This window comes from Mirounga angustirostris, unplaced genomic scaffold (genome assembly GCF_029215605.1).
Source record: "Mirounga angustirostris isolate CCGP_5_RB_7025 unplaced genomic scaffold, mMirAng1.0.hap1 SCAF_1, whole genome shotgun sequence".
Classification (NCBI taxonomy): Eukaryota; Metazoa; Chordata; class Mammalia; order Carnivora; family Phocidae; genus Mirounga; species Mirounga angustirostris.
Genome location: NW_026991709.1, coordinates 199488783 through 199510858, shown reverse-complemented (window position 1 = coordinate 199510858; position 22076 = coordinate 199488783). Strand labels below are relative to the sequence as shown.

The 22076-nt window shown below is 46.8% G+C and overlaps 1 protein-coding gene across 6 annotated transcripts in view; it reads right to left on the bottom strand.

Moving 5' to 3' along the window:
• SMARCC1 (SWI/SNF related, matrix associated, actin dependent regulator of chromatin subfamily c member 1) overlaps positions 1–22076 on the bottom strand; it is a 181074-nt gene continuing 158998 nt past the window's right edge. For 3 of the 6 annotated variants that reach the window (XM_064596765.1, XM_064596757.1, XM_064596758.1), the window contains 3 exons: positions 19123–19384; positions 7249–7425; positions 5222–5348 (listed from right to left, as the gene is read on the bottom strand). In XM_064596765.1, coding sequence (XP_064452835.1) covers positions 5239–5348; positions 7249–7425; positions 19123–19384 — 549 coding nt within the window. In that variant the 3' untranslated portion in view covers positions 5222–5238. Of the gene's footprint in view, positions 4949–5221; positions 5516–7248; positions 7426–15028; positions 18313–19122; positions 19385–22076 lie in introns of those variants that run through there. The other 3 variants (XM_045862541.3, XM_054504801.2, XM_054504802.2) reach the window with 3 other exon arrangements.

Sequence of the window (22076 nt, the reverse complement as noted above, 5' to 3'; positions counted from 1 at the left end):
TCATTGGAAGGTGTTGGTCATGGTACTGTATGAAGGCATGGCTATTTTGCAGACCCTAAGGGTCCGCAGTGGTAAGGTGGCTGCCGGCAGTCACCTGAATGCTCTCCGAGGGCTTGGAAGGGCCTAGAAAGGCCTCTGGGGACAGGAGGGAATAGAGCTGGCCCCAGTTCTCCAAGGCAGGCCAGGAGCAGGAAGAGGGGATCAGACAAGTCTCTCTCCCCTTGGGGTCCCATGGATTGGAAAGGGCTGGGGGGTCTCGGGGAGAGAGAGCTAGCTCTAATTTGTTTCGGAACCTCTGGTTAAGCCTATTCATAGGACTCCTTTTGGTCACTACTGTCTCAGTTCGGTTTCAAATTCAGGGTCAAAGGTGCTTCCTAGTAAAGAGAGGTGGCAGGCCTAAAAACAAGCCACCAGGAAATGAAGTCCAGGGGAGCTATTCACAAGGAGATCCAACACTGAGGGTCCTGGGCTTCCATCCTATTCTGCAAGGTGATTTCCTTAGATGGAGACCATCCATTCACAGCGGAGCAAGATGCTTTCACCTTGTTCCCAGTAAGTCCTCCTTCAACAGGACCAAGTGAAGTGCAGCTATGCTCTAGGAGCCGGAGAAGAGAAAGCAGGGTTAACTAAAGGTCACAGGCAGAGAGGTTTGCAGAAGGAAATCTCAGGGCAGGCACTGTGTATCCAAAGGGGTGCTCTGATTATTCAGATGAGGTCTTCCTGGAATGAAGGTGAACCCTCAGGTTACCACACCCAGGACAGAAATCATGTAAACACATCCAATTCACAGACTATTTACATTATCCCCCAGAAAGCTCTTTGATTACACGGTTTTTCTTCACGACTACTTGGCACTATCTAAAATAATCCTTTTTTTTTTTTTTTAAGATTTTATTTATTTATTTGACAGAGAGAGACACAGCGAGAGAGGGAACACAAGCAGGGGGAGTGGGAGAGGGAAAAGCAGGCTCCCCGCTGAGCAGGGAGCCCAATGCGGGGTTCGACCCCAGGATCATTACCCAAGCCGAAGGTAGGCGCTTAACGACTGAGCCACCCAGGCGCCCCCAAAATAATCCTATTTCTTACTATTTATTGTCTTGTATCCCCCACCCCACAAGAATGTAAGTGGCCTGGAGTGCAGGGGCCTTGCCTACCTTATTCATAATTATGACTTCACTGCATGCAAGGTCAAATGCCTGGCACCTAAGAGGCCCTCAAATGTTTACTGGACGAATGGAACGCATAGATTGAACTGTCAGCGGGGCGCCTGGGTGGCTCAGTTGTTAAGCGTCTGCCTTCAGCTCAGGTCATGATCCCAAGATCCTGGGATCGAGCCATGCATCGGGCTCCCTGCTCGGTGGGAAGCCTGCTTTTTCCTCTCCCACTCCCCCTGCTTGTGTTCCCTCTGTCGCTGTGTCTCTGTCAAATTGAAAAAAAAAAAAAAAAAGAATGAACTGTCAGGAACCACAGAGATCTTGCTGTACCACACAACCTTCCTAACTAGTGGTTCTCAAAGGGTAGTCCCTTGCCCAGGTGCATCAGGACCCCCTGGAAATGTTAAAAACACAGTATTTCAGGGGCGCCTGGGTGGCTCAGTTGGTTAAGCATCCGACTCTTGATTTCAGCTCGGGTCATGATCTCAGGGTGGTGAGACTGAGCCTCAGCATGGAGCCTACTTAAGATTCTCTCTCTCCTTCTCCCTCTGTCCCCCTCTAAACAACACAGTATTTCAGAACTCACTCCAGACCTGCTCAATCAGTTCTGAGGGTGGGGCTGAGCAGCTTGTCTGTGAACAATCCTATGGGTGATCCTGATCTGTCCTGAGGTTGGCAAACTACTGTCCTTAACTACATTTGGGGGAACCACTCCACAGTAAGGATCTGAGGAACCTGTGAAAGACTGGTTGATTATACATGTCCTGTTATACTTTAAAAAGAACTCACACTCAAGTTTATAGACCAGTCTTTAGTTTGGGTCAAGGATTAACCTCCTTCATCACCCTGGGGAAGTACAGGAACTCTGGGAGACCCTGCTGCTCCTAGCACCGTGTACTACAGGTAAGTTGGAACAGGTTGGGCAGCAGAACACAACGCGGCCAGCACACCTCTGCAAGGAGTCAAGCGGTCACAACTCTGCACAGAATCCACCGGTTTTGCTTCACTGGGTTCATGTGCCTCTCGAAGGCAATGGCTTCTTCCTGTTTTCTGCACAGGGTTTGTGCCTGTGGGTGCTCAAAGGCTGTCCTTAGAAGTACATCCAGGTTCATGGAACCAACTGCCCTCAAGGCCTGCCTCCAACTTAGGGCCGTCTAAACTGCATCCTGACAGACATGCTCTAGCTTGCCAAACAAAACTATTCATTCTCTTGGAGGTGCCAGGATGTTGGCCACACTTCTTTCTTCACTTTGACCATGGAAAAGAGTGGGCAAGGCACATTTAACTGTATCTTCCTTAAGCATCATCAAGGTGGTCGGTCAGAAAGCCCCGAATTGCTGAACTCACTGCGGACCAGGACCAGGTGGGGCTGAATATTTAGGCTCCTCATAGGACACATGAAGAGATTGGTGTGTGAATGCAGAGAATGGGACTAGAATCCAGAAATGTTCTATTTATTCACTAAAAAAGAGGGAGATTAGGTCTTCTTGATCAATTTCCTCTAATCTCCCAAAACTCCCCTCCCTTCATTTTTCCAAAATAACACACTGAGAAACACGTTTGTACAAAAACCACGTATTATTCCCACCCCCACCCCCTCAAATTGGGTGGCTTTATTACAGGAACGAAACCAGATCAAAGACATGAAAAGAAAAAGTCACCACTTATATTGAAACATAACAGTGTTAAGAATTCAGGTATTCTGTAGAATTGTTATCAGCATAGTAAAAATATTTCCACCTGGATCTTTTAAATTTGAAAGTGATCACAATAAAGACCTGAGGTTACAAGGGACCACAGTATGAACCAGAATTCCATTTTCCTTCTAAGACCCCAGTGGAAAAGGTAAGTATTTGGAATGAGTTTCCTTTGGGAAAGACTGGCGGGAATTAGGGAACACCCTGACCATTGTCAAAAGGCACTGGGATCTTTCTGGAGGCAAATGCATTGGAACTCAACTCCAGCAGGAACAAGCTCATTTCCACTCCAAGAGTCCAGAACACACACACAAAAGAACAAGGTCTCCTTGGTTCCAGTACTCGGATGGTGACCAGGGCCACCTGGTTAGAGGCAACACCTGAGGGTTTGAAAGGCAAATCTTAATTGTGGTTTTATTTATTTTTTTGCTTTCTGATACTAAGGAAGAAAGTTCTGAGGTGTTTTACAAACACCTCCCTACACCCTCTCGTATGTAAAGCTTTACAGAATATATAGAAAAAGATATCCAAAAGGTGTTCCACTTTGCATTCTAAATAATAAAACTGCCACTTGAGAATGTGACATGAAGAGGCCAGGTGCTTTGGAAATCAAGATCCACCAAACACACCCTTCCCCCATCCATGGAAGGATAGAGGGGAGGGAAGAAGGACAGGAAGAGAGAACCAAAACTCTCAAGTAATTCATCAGCAGGGGTAGAAATGGGCTCGAGTTAAGGCATGTTTGTGGCTCCTCCTCTGGAATGGCATTCCGATCTCTCAGTCCGAGTACCCCAACCCTCAAAGCATGACGCTCTGATTGCCAACTGAGTGCCTTGGAACCCCCCAGCATCTCCCTGACAACCCTGCGACAGATGGAATGTGAGATGTCAGAAAGGGAAGGGAGAAGGGACGAGGCCCTTGATTCTGCCCCACTTCTCCAATCCCATCCCAAACCTAAAGTACCGCTTCACTAAACCCCACTCACCCTGGACTGCAAGAGGTAGTTCGGGGACTTGAACCCCCAGCCATCCTAAACCAAGTTCCATGAGCTAAAATGTTTAGCACTATCTACTTACTTTTTTTGTCCTTTTTAAAGGTTTTTTTTAAAGAGGGGGAGGAAAAAAAAGAATGAGTACAAAGCAGTGACTAGTGGACTAGACTCAGTGGGTAGTCATGTCCCTAGACTCTCAAATGTTCCTGGCTAGTCTAGGGAATGAAGAAACGCCTCCCCAGATCCCACCCCTAACCCAACAAATCACCTGTACAATAAGCCAGAACCAGTGGGCCCGGCAGAGGAGGAGGTCTGCTCTAACGCTTCTGCGCTCCCCTACCAGGTACTAAAGGGGCCACGGGGGCGGGGGTCCTCCCATTCCTCACCAGGAATAAAATCAGTGGGGTCCCCCCGTCCCCATCTCTTTGAATTTTGGTGCGTCTATGTGGGGCAAAAGTCTCATGAAACTTCACCATCAGCACCAATCTTCGCTCAGATTAGCAGAAATAAGGTCACTTATAATGCCTTTAGGTTTGTCCCTTCTGGCTACTTCCTCTGCCCATTACCATTTTTTTTTGGTTCCTATGAACTTAGGATGCTCTCGTTTAAAGCAACAATGACAAAAGAAAAAAAAAAATGATTATAAAGCATGAGCCACATAAGCATCAGACAAAGCCAAACACTGCGGGGAGAGCACCAAAACAATAGACATGAACTTCTCGTGCTGACAGGACCCGCGGAGAAACGGTCAGTATACCCCACACCAGGACAGGGGGACGCAGGCTACCGCCCCCACCCCCCACCCCCCCGGTGCCGGCGGAGGACCTGACACAGCACGCGTCAGAGCACGGCGAGGGCTGGCAAGAGGGACGGGGAAATACAGGATGCGTGCTTGGGGCCGCGAGAAGAAAAATCCTAAAAGAAACCCGAGGAAGCCGCGGAGCACAAGTCTCGTCATCCCCCTGCAGCTGCCGGCGCTGGGCGTGGACGCTGCCTGCATCCTCCGGGCTAAGGGGCGGCCGAGGCGGGCGGGCCTGGAGCGGGAGGCGGAGGGGCTCCATCGGCGGGCGGCGGCGGCGGCGGTGGCGGCGGCGGCGGAGGGGCATCTGCAAACACAGCCAAGAGGGACTCGTCATTGCTGGAAACACAAGGGCTTGGGAAAGAGCCCAGTCAGAGAGAAAGGGCCGAGGAAGTAATTTTCTTTACGTAAAGGCAGGCAACCCACGCAGCCTTCGAGGCGCGGCTGCCACCGCGGGTCGTGCGGGTGAGGTCCCCCGGAAGCCCCGGGTCGCGCGGCTCGCCTGGTGAGGTGTCTGAATCTGTCCCAACCGCCTCCGCGGCCCAGCCCTTCCAAGAATCACTCCAGACCTTTGCAGAACTTAATTATAGTTTGATTTTATTGCATTTTAATGGTTCTCTCTGCTAATTTTATTTCTTCAGTTAAATGATAAAGCTCCTTCCTGGGCAAGTTCTGTGTCTTCTTTTCTTTCTCTCTCAGTGCCTGGCCTAGGTGGGCACAAAACAGATTATCAATAACTTCTTGCTGATTAAGTGTCTCCACCAGGGCCAGAGAGCTTCACTCGAGGCAGCTGCTGACAAGCTGGACAGTCCTGGGAGGCCCCACAGCTCCTGAACTGCAGTCCTTGGATTTTTGGCCAAAACTAGGTCAGGTCCTGAAGGAACAATTAGTATGAGTGTCTGGGGCTCTTTCCTATTTCAACTTTAGCTGCTTAGCATACAAAGGAACCCTAGAGATGATTTAATCCAGGGTTTTTTAAACCTCTTGATTTTGTCAGAAACGGAAACATATGAAAACAAAGAATTCAAGTACAGCCTTGCTTACCAGTCAGTTCACCCACCCTTCCCCCCAAGAGATTTCCACCAAACTGACAGAGCTCTTCAAAGCATTCTGAAGGCCGCTGATCTAATCCCTTGGGTCATCTTTCCAGTGGAGGAAACTAAGACCTGAAGAGGGGAACCACCTCACCCAATGAGGCCTGCCTGGGACCTACAGCCACGTGAGTGGCTCAGAATCCTGGAAACACTCATTTGTGGCAGGAAGGGGGGGGGGGCACCTGAAACCCTCCACATTCTCAAGGTGCTCCCCTCAGGGCCCTTCAGGATGAAATCCTGGACGGTGGTAAAGACCAAGGATATTATCTCTGCAACTAAGATGGCAAACTGATCAGCCGTCTTGGCAGACTGGCACATCCGTACATGCCTGTGAGGCAGTGAGCTCAAGTGTGTCCTGCCAAGGAAGAGAAGTATCCGCTACACTACAATCGTTGACCAAGGCCTCAAGGGAAATGTTTTTCTACTGTTACGATCCTATACACCCAGCTATATTGCTGTCTTTCTTCCGTGCACCTACTCTGTCCTAGCCCCTAGGGGCCCAGAGAGAAATGAGACATGCCTTTGTGCAGCCTGCCTCCTGGCGCTGGGAGGTCTCCCCGAGTGCTACAGTGCACTCAAAGCACTTCAGAATCTCAGATAACTTGTAAATCCTATATACTACTATCTACTTGTTCATTTCTTGTTTTCCCAACTAAAGCTCCTGGACACCAGGACTTCTGGAGTCCTAGCTCTGTACTGTGAACAGGAGCTATCTCCTTGGCACATAAATGAACTTGTAAATGAACCAAGATCACAGATGTGGCTGGGGTACCTGGCCACTACTGGCTGCATTTTGGGATCGTTCCGAGAAGATCGACAGGAGTTAAGGGCAGGGCAGAGCTTCTGAAGCAACGCTCTGGAGGCTAGGACTGGGGGAGACCACGGTGTACTGGAGAAAAGCCCTGGGCTTCATACGTATGTCACACGGACACTGCTCAGCAGCAGCCGTGCCTTCTCCACAGAGCCTGCTAGGACCTCCCATTCCCTCTCAACATAGCCCCTCAATACGCCTTCCCGAGTCTAAGCCGCTACTACCAAGATCCCAGAGTAGCTACGAGAGACTTGTGATTTCTGCCTTAAACCGGTTCTTATTTCTTTCTTCGCACCCTCCCATTTTGAACCCGGTGTCCAAAAAAGGCTCCTGTAGGAAAACCACCAGCAACTCGGTATGTCTAACGAGATTCAAGCTAGACCTAAGGCTTAAAGAGGAGTGGGTGAGGACTGTCTTCCTGGCCTCCCCACAGACCTCAGGGGCGCGAGTGCACGCCACAAAGGCTATGGTACACACGGCCAAACAACTGTAAGCATCTGCACTCACCACCTGTGCACCTGCTCATCAGGGGTGCTGAAGAGCACTGACCACAAACCGATCTTCTGGAACCCACTGCCACAGGCTGCACTGTCCATGGACCTGCCAAACTACAGATCACCTAGAGAATAAAGCCTTCGTCCCTTGTCTCCCGCCCGCCCAGAGAGACCCTACGGTGATGCTTCCCCCCATCATGCTACTTACACATGCCATTAGGTGCCGTGAGGGGTACCCGGGGTCCTAAGATGTTTCCTGGCATTGGAGGCATACCAGGAGGGGCTGGGCCACTCCCGGGGGGGTGGATGTTGGCTGCAACGGTGGGAATCATGCGGCCTGGCATGGGCTGCCCAGGGATCATGGAACCTGGACCTGGTATCTGACCTGTGGAAGGAGATTTAAAGTATTAAGGTAAGTGTACTAGGGAGAAAGGGATCAAGTCAATGCCCAGGGCTGCTAAATACAAATACCTAACCCTCCGAAGGATCTGAAATACCAACAGAGCAATAATCTGTAATAACCTCTATGTCCAGATTTTCATTTTTTGGGAGGAGGAAGGATAATGGGGCAATCTATGGAGCGAATGACTACCCTAAACCCTGGTACAGGCAGGTAGCTGTAAGAAGCAATTACAAGAAAAACACCCTAGAAGAAAACATTTGTTTTGGTTAGTCTGGGTGGACAGTGGCTTGTCATACATCTTCCTGAGGACACAAAATACCAAGCACAGGCCACATGGGATGGAGTGGACTTTTACAGCAAGTTAGTGCACAGTCCAAGGATTCCAACTCAGTCAAGACTGAGCTTCACACAGGGGCTTCGTGGGAGGGTATGTGTGAAAGGATATTGGTCACAACTGTGAAATCAACATCAAAAAGAGATTCTGATCAGAAGTTCCAAGTCCTGTTCACAAAAACGTATCTCCTTCTAGCCCCCACCATGAAACACTGTGGTGGGGAGGCGGGGGGCTTGCGAGAAAAACAGATGACCCCTTCATCTCTTCCTACTGGTTTGAAATTAACGAGAGGAGACACCAGACACAAGAACAGTAAAATACCTCCTGTCTGCAGTTTCACACTGAGCCTTCAGGACTTTCAGCAAACTTTTTCTGTAGAGCCAGACAGTAAATATTTGGACCTTCAGACCATATGGTCTCTGTCACAGCTATTCAACTTTGTCATTGTAGCATGAAGGCAGTCACAGATGACATACAAGTGTCACAGATAACAAATATGAGAGACTGTGTCCCAATATATCTTTATTTATGGACTCTGAAATGTGAATTTCACATAATCTTCATGAAATATAAACATTCTTGAGTTTCCCCCAACCATTTAAACTGTGAAAACCATTCTTAGCCTGCAGTCCATACAAAACCAGGAGATGGGCCAGAGTTGGTCCACAGGTTGTAGTTTGCCAATCTTGCTTTAGATATGATGAATATTTATTAGTTCTTAAACTCAGTGGTTTGGCTGCTGGGCTTGGTTTTAAAGAGCTACAAACAAAGGAGAATACTTTAATGGGCACACACTAGGGTTGAAGCGCATGCTTCTCTCTCTCAGCAAATTATACTCTCTATAGAATAAGGAAAGAGAATCTATGGTATTTTGTTTTTAAATCTAGGGACTTCGGTATCTCTGTAAGGTCAGTTGTATGAAACTAAATACAGGTTTCTAGACAGTTCTGAGAAAGCTGGAAGTAAGAATGCTTGAGGTCCAGTCTTGTAAATTTGGGAGATGGGACTGATAGCTACCAATCAATTACAATGTAGAGAGCAGTACTGGAGATAACCTAAGGGGAGTTCTTGGTCACTGTTTAGAAAAAGGTCCGTCTTAAGAAAGCCACACGAGGGGCGCCTGGGTGGCTCAGTCATTAAGCATCTGCCTTCGGCTCAGGTCATGATCCCGGGGTCCTGGGATCGAGCCCCTCGTCAGGCTCCCTGCTCCGCGGGAAGCCTGCTTCTCCCTCTCCCACTCCTCGCTTGTGTTCCCTCTCTCGCTGTGTCTCTGTCAAATAAATAAATAAAATCTTAAAAAAAAAAAAAAGAAATGACACACGAAGCTTCAAGCCTCACACCACCTATCTCCAGTGTCTGTTCCCTGACCCAGGACCCAGGGACAGGAGCCCCTCACTACTGGGTTGTCAGTGAAGAGCACTCCAGAAGTTCAAGAGTCAGAGAAAGAGGTGGTCTACTGACTTTGGGGGACAATTTTTAGAAAGCAAAATATATCACCATTATGCCTCAGAATAAAAAGGACAAGTCGGGGGCTCTCAGGCCCACTTTTCTGTACTCTATAATGCAAAAAGGCAAGAGTCCAGCACAGGAGCCCCCAAGGTGCGTCCACTGGGGGACAGCTTGGTCAAACTGCTTCACAAAAGGGCAGGAACTGGACTCACTGTGGGGCGGACACTGCCACCCCCTCACACCAACTGAGCATCGAAGCCAAGCTGCTGGGCCCAGTGCCACAGGGCTGGGGCACATGCAGGCAGCGATGGAGAGCCCATCCATCTAGGGAGTGACATGGAGATTCCAGGAGCTACTATGCAATATGTTGTATGTCCTATAGCCCACACACATACAGCGTGGCCGCGCATCCAGGGAAGCCTGCAGAAGGAGCAGGCCAAAAACCCTGAAACCTTCCAGTCAACTGAGACAAACTTGTGAATGACTTGGGATTTTGGATGATGTGCAAAGGAGTGAAGGAGCGGGTTGGAGATAGGACAAGAGCAGACTATCCTACGCACAAGGCCCAGCCGGAGTTAAGCAATCAGAAAATAATACAAGTGTCATCCCCGTTATTCCTAGGAGCTACCACTTATAGGTAGCATCTTCATACTCGCCACTCCCTGAGGTACCTGTATCACCTTATTAGCTGTTGCCTGCATTTCCTGAGGAACAACAGGCTCAAAAACGTTAAAAAAAAAAAAAAAAGGTGCTCAAGTAATAGCCACGTGACCCACGGTCTCTCTGAAAAGACTCACAGCAAAGAGTCTGGATGAGCCTTACACACAGAATGGGGTCGGGACTTGGGTGAAAGATTTTGAAGGGAGGAATGCAGGACTGATGGCCTGTGTGATGGAGAGAAGCAGGGACTGGGTGAGGGCAGGCTGAGCAGACAATGGTAGGAGCTGAGGGGTGAGGGGCAGCACCCCACAGGTGGCCTGGGAATGGGTGAGAGAGCAAGGCAGAGGGCAAGTGTGCAGCGGGAAGGAGAGAGAATTCGATGTGCAAAGCGCAGTGGGGGTGAAGTGGGGAGGATGGGCAAGGACTCCTGCTTTGGGAACGGGAGACGCGGGACAGGCCACCCTGTAGTGACAGGAGCATGGTGAGGTGGGATGCAGGGGAGGTATGGAACTCTCAAAGGCTCACATGGGCAGCGGTCCATGGAACTAGTCCCCTGCCGCTGTTCAAGAGGCTCCCGAGTCCCTAAGTCTCTAAGAGTGATTCTCTAAAGGTATTCTCTGGTGGTGTGACAGGGAGACAGCAGATACTTTTGTTTTTGGAGACATGAGGCCCACTTTTAAGCCTGGACCGCTCATTTCCCAACCTGGAGATCAAAGAACTTTTCATGGACCCGTGGCCAATGGAAACCATGCACTAGACCAGCCCATACAGCCCCTGTCTCTCAGCAGGTGCAAGCTGCCTCTTCCTTCCAAGTTCAGTCTGGACAAGAGGCCTTGAGCAAGTGTGGAAGAATATTTTGCCAGCCCTTTTCAGATTTCCCTCCAGAAAACTGAAGAGAGCGGTAAGGCACGCTTTTACAAAAAAAAGCCATAGTGAGTACTGGTAAGGATGGAAGAAGGAAGAAGGAAGGGCACAGCAAGTGAGCGCTCACAGAAGGGGTATGACACACAGCTGTGCAGTCCCAACTGCTGCTCATTTTTAGCAGCAAGACAGACATTTATGCTTTGATAATGAAGAGCAAGGTGCGGGTTGCCCCAACTCCTGGCTCACCAGTGGGCATCCCTGTCAGCAGCCACCCAGTACCATCCTCAACAGGGAAAGTATGAACTAATCAGACTGGAAAACTAAACAGCACGATCTTACTTCCATGTCACCCACACCAAGATCGAGTGTTCTTGGAGTCACTGAGGATGCCCAGAGCCTGGGTTTCCTGAGATTATACAGAGTGAAACTAGGTATCTGCCCCACTCTCACCCTATAGCTTCTGTCTGATCGGGGAACCAGTTTATTTGTTATAGTGCCTTATTATGTCACTGGCCCCTCCAACATGCTGTGAGAGCAAATATTTTCATTGTATAGAGAGAAAAAAGCAGCTCAGAAAAGTTAAGGGACTTGTGACAGTCACAGAATTTGTTAAGAGGTATCAGATCCAAGTCTTCTAACTCTAAATCCAATTCTCTTGCTACCACACTATTCTGTGCTCAAATGAAACAGTTCATGCGAAAGGATTTAATATAATAGCCAGCATTAAAAAAAAAAAAAATTGGGGCACCAGGGTGGTTAAATCTGTTAAGCGTCCAACTCTCAGTTTCAGCTCAGGTGGTGATCTGAGGGTCATGAGATCGAGCGCCACACTGGGCTCCATGCTCAGCACAGAGTCTGCTTGACTCTCTCTTTCCCTCTTCCTCTGTCCCTCCCCCTGCTTGTGCTCTGTCAAATAAATAAATCTTAAAAAAAAAACTAAGGTGTATACTTTAGTTCTAGCCACTTTAGTTCTTCTCTGCTTCCTGCAGTAATTTTTTTTAACAAGATCTGTAAGAGAGAGAGAGAGAATGCACACAAGTAGGGAAGGAGGGACAGAGGGAGAGAATCTTCAGGCAGATTGCCCACTGAGTGCAGTGTCCCATGCGGGGCTTGATCCCATGACCTGAGCCAAAACTAAGAGCCGGACACAACCAACTGAGCCACCCAGGTGCCCCTGCAGTAAGTCATTTTTTTTTTTTTTTTTTTATTTGAGAGAGAGAGAATGAGAGACAGAGAGCATGAAAGGGGGGAGGGTCGGAGGGAGAAGCAGACTCCCTGCCGAGCAGGGAGCCCGATGCGGGACTCGATCCAGGGACTCCAGGATCATGACCTGAGCCGAAGGCAGTCGCTTAACCAACTGAGCCACCCAGGCGCCCAGTCATTTTTTAATTTATCAAACATACGGCACCCTGCAGTGGGTTGGATGATGACCTGCCCCCCTTCCCCAACAGATATGTGGTACATGTTCTAATACTCGGAACCCATAAATGCAACCATATTCAGAAAAAGGGTTTTTGTAGATGTGATTAAGTTAAGGATCTTGAGTTGAGGCGATCATCCTGGATTATCTTGGTGGGCCCTAAATCCAATGACAAGTGTCCTTATAAGAGACACATAGCTGCCGCCAGCCACCAGAAGCTGAAAGAGACAAGGAACAGGCTGTTCCCTAGAACCCTGGGAGAGAGGTCTAGATAATGAACTTCTAGCTCCCAGACTGAGAGAACATGTCTGTTGTTTTAAGTCACCAAGTTGGTGAAAGGAGAAGACATAAAAGCAGAGTAACTTGCCGAGGTCATGAAGTGTAAAGAGGGGAGCCCATATGGGACCTGGGTACCATGGCCCCAGAGACGGTGCTCGTGCCCCCCGTGGACGAGGGTCTGGAGGAGGGGGTCCACAGACTTGGCGATGCCATCTGTGCTGCCACCAAACCGATGGGTCACTTCTTTGACCCATACCCGGCTCCAGAGAGACAGTTCTCCAACCAGCAGCTCAGTGTGAGAGTTCCAGCAGGGAAAAGAGCTATTCACAAAATAATCTGGCAAAGAGGAGAATCAGCTGCAGATTGACACAGACCCGTGAGGTGACGCCTATCCAACAGGCACTGGGGCTAAGCCTGAAGGCTCTTGCTGGCAGGGCCCAGTGGTGCCATTTCCAAAGCTACCTGCTCAGCAGCAGTGGCCTGTTTACCTATTTCCCTATATTTTTATGGCAACATGCTGTGACAGGGCAGCTTTAGGGTTTTCCAAAGCCATAAGCCCAACAGTTGCAAGAAACTTCTTTTTCTTGCTACAAATCCCGAAGTCTCCTGAAAACCAAAGTTCTCTCACCTTCCTGTCCTAACAGGGCAATAAAGCCACTGGGACATAGGTGTGAAGGAGAGAACAGTGACTCCTTTGGAGAGGTGGCAGCAAAAAAGAAGAGCTAGAGAAAAAACAGATTACTTCTGCTTATCGGACTTCGCACAAACACTTCTCAGGAGAGCAAGGAGCACCAAGAGTGGGCGATGTCCCTGTGCCACCCGGAGGTTACTGCTCTCACATACTATGTGACTCACAGTGCTGGGTATCTAGGACAGTGTAGATTTAGGAACAGATAGCGGGGAGACAAGGATACCCTTCTGAGCCAGGGCCTGCCATTTGCCAGCAATGACAGTTATTTTATTGAATCCTCTAGGTTGTTGGGGAGATTGCAAGACACAAAGAGCCCAGTTTCGAGATAAGGAAACGAAGTCTCAGAGGGACTGTGTAATTTGGCCCATGAGTTCCCAAGGAGCAGAGACTGAGTTGAGGCTCATTCTCTTTTCCTTAACACCTACACCACTGTGTCTTGAAGAAGCAGCTCTCTCCTTGGAAAAGCTGATTTCTAAGGATCAAATTTGAAATGGGGCAGAATTTAAGAAGACTAGGGAGAAGACAGAATCAGTTTTTTGTAATGCAAACTCTGTCTTTTGATACCTAAACATTCCTGTGTTTTTTCTGGTGTCCGACAAAGGTCTCACCACTTTTATAAGGATGACAATGTCTGAAGGCATTGCCATGACCTCTTACTAAACATGAAGAAAGCCACAGGAGCAGGCCTTACCGAACAAAATGAAGGGTATGTTTGTATGTTTTGCCAGGAAAAAAAAAAGAAGTTCAGGTATCTCCTACCCTGGTAGAAAGGGAGGTGAAAAGGAGAAAGAGATGAGACATTGCTTCAAAACAGTAGCATCAAAGCAAAAACTGGTGGGAGTTTGACCTACATACAAGCTTAAAAAAAAAAAACAAAAAAAAAACAGCAGGCATCTGAAGCCTGAAAAATGGAAAGGTTTGCTAAAATTAGGTTTAGCCTAGTGGAAAAATCCTTCATACTCTCTTGGGTCTATTAGATCTTTTACTAAAGCATTATGCCCATCATGCCTGGTGGAATATTATTTAAAGATTTTTATTCTTTGGGATGGAAGAGGCAGGTGGGAAAAGAACATGAAACTAGGAGAGGGAACTTGTGAATTTCCAATCTTGGGCACATTTCATCACTCCCTTTTCTAACCGTCCACAGCACATCCTCTGGCTGAGTGCCCTGGAGAACGGAAATAACACAATCAGGGCCAAGTGAGGGGAAGCCCAGGCTCCTCAGGGAATGCTCCTGCTGCAGCAGCTTCCGGGGGCACCCACGACAGACGCTCTTTGTTGAAGACTGGGCCCTCACTGTTCTCTTTGTGAGGGTAACCTGCTAAGCCGGAAAGTGGCTCAGTGGCCTTGTTATCACATGATGCGAGCAGGACCAAAGGCGCCGCAGATAATAAAAACTTGGGCTTTTCCTTTTTCGGTGTGGGGCTGGGAGTCCAGGGAGTAGCCTGGGAAGGGATGACTGGATGGAATCCTTTCCTGAGCATGGTTCCCACGGGCAGAATTGTGTAAGTGGGTCTAACTTGGGGGCTTAAAAGCCAAGTGACTAATGCCTTGGTTGAAATTTCCTTAAACTACCAGCATTTTACTAATTCTAGTTTTATCATTAAAACATCATTTTTACCATGTCTGAGTTCTCACCAATTCAGATCCATTTCTATTCTGGTTATTTTAGGCACTTCCAGAAATCCTTCTACTATTAACCACAAGGAAACCATAAAGGTATCTAAACCAACATGTCCTTTTCCTTCTGCTTTTCACACAGGGGCTTCCCCAGGGAAGGCAGCTCTTTCCAGATCCATGAAAACTCCAAAGTGCCTCATCTACTATAAATGTCCAGCGGAGGGCAGAGCTTAGGCTGTACTCACATACTAGATTTTTGTCATTTCCTTTTGACTCAAATCACTGACAGGTCGTGTTCCTCTAAGAACGGGCTGAGGCCCTTGGGAGTGCCGACATTGAAGACCCCCAGCCATGGGAGGTGTCCTCTTGGCTCAGGTAAGCAGCGCAATCAAGAGCACCTCAGGAAGCAGCAGCCTCGACCCAGGCCCCTGTCCTTGGTTCCCCACGTGCCGTCATGGATACCGCAGGCCAGGGCACACTCAAAGGCTACTGTGCGAGTGCTCAAGAACCGGCTGCTATCATGACTGCTCACCTTGTTCGTCTGGAATGGCAGTTTTACAGGGAGAACTCAGAAGGCTTAAATCTAGAAATCACTTCATGAAATCAGTTTTCCAATTTAAATGTAAAGAGGAAATGCAGTGGCACGACTTTATCATGATGAGCAAAACCTAAGGGCGGTACAAAGATGGCTGGAGTCGCCTCCAGTCTCCATGTGCTCTCTGTACACCAGCAACAGACTACAGATACTTCCTTTTTGCCTTTTTGTTTGGTAGCAAACAGACCTACTTGGGACAGTTTGTCAGAGACAGGAACAAAATAAAACCTACACAAAGCTGGACTTCCTGGGTTAGGAGCAGGACCAAATAATAAGCGCCGAGGAAGAATGAGAACAGCATAAAGACGGTATTCTCTATACAAAATTATTTTTTTTAAAAAAGATTTTATTTATTTATTCATTTGAGAGAGAGAGAGAGAGAAAAAGCATGAGAGGGGAGAGGGTCAGAGGGAGAAGCAGGCTCCCCACTGAGCCAGGAGCCCGATGTAGGACTGGATCCCAGGACTCTGGGATCACGACCCGAGCCGAAGGCAGTTGCTTAACCAACTGAGCCACCCAGGCGCCCCTCTATACAAAATTCTAAGTAAGCGAATGAATTAAGGAGTGGTCCTCAGAGGAGGACAGGTGTTGATTTATACCAGCCACTCTGGGGCCCAGGCTCGTGTGTTTGACAGCCTGGCAGATTCATGACATTGAGCTGCTATTTTAATGGGCTCTACCACTAACTGATGGGACAGTTTTGTGGAGAAGAGATTACGTGGGATTTATCTACATAATTATACAAACCCTAATTAACAGAGCTGGACAAATTAACTACCCAGTGAGAAATTAGTCTTGACCTTCTCGCCACTTCCTCAACCTTGCTGGCTTTTCAGAGGCTGATTTCCCCTTCCTTCACACACCATAAATTCTGGCCAAATACCAAAAGCTAGCCAACTGATCTGGATAATTATCCTCAGCTCCTAACATAAACGCTGTGGCCTGTAAACTTTTCTAGGACTTAGGAAACAACAGTTCGAAGGACCAAACTCAAAGTTCTTAACTGACACCTTGTAGCAAACCAGAGACTGAAGAGGAACTTCACCTAAAACACTACCCACTTCCTCATCTGCCCAGCTTCCAAAGGCCCCTTTAGCTCATCACCAGAATATAGGTGCTCTAGGCTCACCCGTTAACAACCAGCTTTTTCTGAAGTGGTGATATTAAGGCAACTTTTAACTAGTGGGTTCAATTTATTGTTGTTCTTAATTTTACTAACACACTTGATTTAACTTTACTTTTGAACTCTAAAGCACCCCCACAAAAGGGGCAATTAAGAAAAATGATTACCTGGAGCTGCTAGAACTCTCACACATTGCAAGCATGTAAATCTGTATGACCATTCTGGAACAATATTGGCAGCATCTACTAATGTGAACATATGCATATCCTATGACCCATTCTAGGGACTTTGGGGCACACACAACAGAAATGTATACCTATGTCTGCTGTTGGTGCGAATGCAAGCTGGTGCAGCCACTATGGAATAAAGTATGGAAGTTCCTCAAAAAGTTGAAAACAGAGCTACCCTATGACCCAGCAATTGCACTACTAGGGATTTACCCCAAAGATACAAATGTAGTGATCTGAACGGGTACCTACACCCCAATGTTTATAGCAGCAATGCTCACAATAGCCACTTTGGAAAGAACCCAGATGTCCATCGACAGATGAATGGATAAAGAAGATGTGGTGTATTCCACATCTTGGAATACTACTCAGCTATCCAAAAAAAAAAAAAATGAAATCTTGCCATTTGCAATGATGTGGATGGAACTAGAGGGTATTATGCTAAGGGAAATAAGTCAATCAGAGAAAGACAATTATCATATGGTTTCACTCATATATGAAATCCAAGAAACAAAACAGAGGATCATAGGGGAAGACAGGAAAAAATAAAACAAGATGAAATCAGAGAGGGAGACAAACCATAAGAGACTCTTAACTCTAGATAACAAATTGAGGGTTGCTGGAGGGGAGGTGGGTGGGGGGATGGGGTAACTGGGTGATGGGCATTAATGAGGGAATACTATATAATCAGCACTGGGTGTTATAAAAGACTGATGAATCACTGACCTCTACCTCTGAAACTAATAATACATTATATGTTAATTAATTGAATTTAAATTTAAAAATACATTAAAAAATGTATACCTACTTCTATCAAAAGACATGTGCACACGCATGTTCACAGTAGCACGTACTATCTGTTAAAACCAAAGCCTGGAAACGAATCAAATGTCCATCAACAGGAGAACAGACTAATAAACTGGGGTAGAGCCCACAATGGACTACATACAGCAAACAGGAGAAATAAATCTGCAACCCCATGCAAATCCAACGGCGTGGATGTATCTCACATACCAAGTGTTGGTGAAAGAAACCGGACAGAAACAAAAGTCACTGTGTGATTCCCTCTAAATAACATTCAAAACAAGCCCAACTAGTCGCTGCTGTCAGGAACCAGGATAGCTGTTGCCCCCCGGAGAAAAGGAGGTAGAGAGGAGAAAAGCAGGGGCTTTTGGGTAGTAGTTGCACAGGTATATTCTCTTTGTTAAAATTCACTAAGTACTCATGATTTGTGTATTTTTTCATATGTACATTGTATTTCAATAAAAAACTTTAAGAAAAAAGATCTCATCACAGATTTTAGTCTCATCATACATGCAATGATCCTTTTCTTTAAAATTCACTGAAGAAGAGCTTATTTCTGTGAGAAAGTAAAAAGAGAAAAACGCCCTATTTCCATTCTAAAGGCTATTTTTATGAACTCTTGTTTCTCTGGCATGGTCTCCCTAAGAGAAGAGCTGTATCTGAATCTGCTGCAAGTCCCTCTTAGTCCGGGGGTCACGGGGCAGTGTCCGGCTATCATTCTGGAATCAGACGGAGCCCAGCACAAATCCTGGCTCCATCAGGCAGCAAGGCCGTGTGGTCCCTGCCATGCATCGGTTCTTCAACTGTAAAGTGAGGACAATGAGAAGTGAGCAGAACAAGGTGGGTGACTGGCCTAGCATGCAAAGACTTGTCCTCACCAGGATGTTATTTAGGGAAAAAGGCAAAAGCATCTCTCTTCCCATCCTGTACAAGCTAAATGCAGATGTTGGAACTCCTCAGGATCCCTCTGTAAACAATTACTACAGATTCTGATGCTTAACACCAGCCAGAACCAAGCACCAAGTAGCCATAGGGAATTTCTCTCTTAAATATTTATCCCAGTAGTTTTAGGAATAAATTTTAAAAATAAGCACTGAGGAATAAACAAAATATCGGTAATTCTGAAACTGTACAATAGGTATATATGGGGGGATTTTTACACTATGCGCTCTACTTTTGCCCATGGTAGAAGATTTCTCTAACAAAAGGTGATAAATGGCAGGAAAGTGATGGGTGTGGAAGCCGGGTCATAAGAGTTCACTGCATTATTATTTTTGTGTGTGTCTATCTTTTAAAATGTCTGTAAGTTAAAACAAAACAAAACAAAACAAGTGTAGACAACCCAAGGACGAATTTTTAAGGAACTCTGGCATATACTGGCCACGTGGAGGCTGACCGACCCAGGGCAAGGCATCACACCATGAACAGAACATGACAAGCATTATGTGGTGATGGCTCTACAACCAGGTCCCATTGCCTACAACTACCTAGATGACAGTGGGCATCCTAGTCACAGTCCTAGCCCCGAATCAGCAAGGGTGTGGTTCACTCCTTTGACAGCTGGGCCACAGGGATGGCTGCAGCCTTACCCGGGAGCACAGCCTGCCGCTCACCTGGCTGCGGTGGATGAGGTGGTGGCATCTGGTGGTGCATCAGAGGGTAGGGAGGGGGCTGCTGATGGGGCATCATGCCGGGGTGCCCTGCTGCTCCAAGCGGCGCCAGGCCAGGTCCTCCTGAGTGCTGGTGTGCCTGCTGAGGGTTCTGCCCGTGCTGCTGCTGTTCCATCTGCTGCCGGGCTCGCAATTCGGCATATTTCAGCTGTTCCATGTGGAAGTTCTGGCGTTCAGTGAGCAACTGCTGCCTCTGTTGTTCTAACTGTTAAGAAAAGGAAGGGGAAGAGAGAGGACACCGAGAGAGCTTCTCAGGAATGGATGACACGCAGGACCTGATGCCTGACTTCCCTATACCACCTCACGGGGACACAGCCACCTCGCCTCCTGCAACATCTACGGTGAGAAAAGGCATTACTTCTTGAGTAGCTTATTTCCATATGGACACCTGTTACCAAGGTCAAGGTCTTTTCGGTGTTATACAAAAGGTCTGCCTTTTCTGTAACCTTCAGCCAGTGCAGTTAGTGTTCTCTGGGCCCACTCAGTACACATGGAATCCTCTGTCTGGCAGGCCTTCGGAGATGTAAAAATAGATTTCATGACTGCCCAAGTAAAACACACCTCTCCTCTCCTTTTAATAGTCCTTCACTACTAAAATTTCAAGTCGACACAACCTTCCCAGGGGCTCTCTTCTGGATGTGATCCTTTGGTTACTATTTTAGAACTGACACAGAGTTAGGTCCTCTGGATGAGTGGACGTGGCCTTAGCCGCAAACACACACATTTTTCTATGTGGAGCTTTGGCAATGCCACCGTAAATTTTAGCTTTCAAGTACTCAAAAATTATACTGGGTGACACATTCACAGAATATTTTAGGTGCCTAAATAAAGATGTGCATGAATCTTGATTTGAAGAAGTATTTCAATATTCGAGATAATCTTTCTGGGACCCAAATTAAAATAAAGAGAAATAAGCTATTATACGTGCCAGGAAACCCAGAAACCATATGCCTGAGAATAGTTCAGAGAATGAAGCCCACCTTAAGTGCTATCAAAATTAATTTAACTCAGGCCTGAAAAAGAAAATCAACTTGAACATGAAGGAAAATAAAAATCCAGATTTTGGAGGTAGGAAGTGTAAAGATCATTAAGGAGGGTTAACAGATCTATTTCTTTTCAATAATGTCTGAGCCCACCATTTCCAATGGCAAGAACTGAGTCACTGGGAGATATTTTTAGAGCTTTTCTGTCGTCCAAGATGGCAGACAGAAGCCACAAAAGGCTCCTGAGCACCTGAAATATGGCTAATCTGAAGTGGAATATGTTTTAAGTATAAAACACACACCGAATTCTGAGCACTTAGCATGAAAAAAATTAATTTTTCATATTGATTACGTGTTCAAATAATAGTTTGTATGTACTGAATTAAATTTTTTGAATTTTATTGAATTAAATAAACATTATAATTTCACCTTTTTAAAAAAATATGGCTACTAGAAAATTTTAAATTACGTATGTGGCTCACACTGTATTTCTGCTGAATAGCACTATTCCAAGGCATTTAATAGATTAAGAAAACGTAACATTTCAGCTTTCAGGAGCAGCCAGTTCTACACATAAATACTATATACTATCACCAGCAAAAACTGGTTGGAATATGCATGAGAGTTAGCCTAAGAATATGGGCTCTCAGCAGAGGGCTGTCTGAGGAGAAGACCCTGTAGAACCAAGTGAGAAGCATTACTGGTTATCAGGAGTAGCAACTAGGGAGTGGCCATGGACAGACCGGGTGCAGGAGGATGGGCCACAGACAGAGTGACAAGAACAGGCATGACCAGGTGAGGAGGAGGGGGAATGAAGAGAATAGATGGTAAAAGCTTATGTCCGAGGCTGGTTAGCTGGCTTGCAGGGAGTCTCCTAGGGAGAAGGAGATCTTCTGAAACAAATGATTTTGTGAGTGGTTGAAGGTCATCAGGAGGGAGTGCAGCAGGGTGCTGCCACGGTCCTAACAGACTGGTCTGGGCTCTTCATTTTCTAGGGTGGGTGGCCCGAAGAGGCTAAAGCCTGGCCCTCTTTGTTTGTATAATGAACAGGGAATTGCAAGATGTAAAAAGCAAGAGAGTTCTTGGGAAGTCCAGCTCTGCAAGACATTTAATCAGTGAGTAAGAGGCAGACTATAAAAAAGGGATCGAAAAATTCTAACTACAGGTCCTAGGATTCGCTTTCTTCTAACGATTCTTTCTAGGAAATTCAGGCCTTTGCTGAGGTTAGACATGAGAGGTTGCCAGAAAAGGACCTCTTATCTATGTTCTTGTCAAGCACTATTGGTCTGGATGGCTTGGCTGAAGTCCCGCAGTTATGTAAGAACTATAATTTAGGTCAAGATCTGTTCTGTGAAGAAGCTGAACTGTTACTGGAAGAGATCTTGTGTCTCTGAAGGGAAATTTTAGTCTCTGCATTACCTGTCTCAGGGGTTTGGTTTGGTTTTTAAACCAAACCAGTCCTTCTTTGGGAACTGACCTTACTCTCAAAGTATTAACCTCAGAAAGAAAGATCTGCCCAATTTTCCATGTCTACACATGTGCTAACCTTAATTATTCTATTTTTTCCTGAGCTTCATTTGTCATTTCAAAATATGGGAGGTAATTAAAAAAGTAACTAGAAGAATTAAAATAGATGAGTGATTAAACACACACATGCATGCACACACTCCTGAAAGAGAACTCAGTTTCAACTACAGCTCCAGTGTGGGCTAGAAAGGTCTGCTGGGGGGAGCACGGTGCCCAGACAGCAGGCTACAGCGGGGCTCCAAGAGGGCCACCTCTGCTCTGCAGCACACGAAGCAGAGCCGAGGGACACATCTTGGTCTCATCACGCAACAGATATACCTCTCTTGTGGATACCTTACTGCTACTGAGTTCAACTGAAGACTGCATTCACTTTTTGGCAATCAGAGA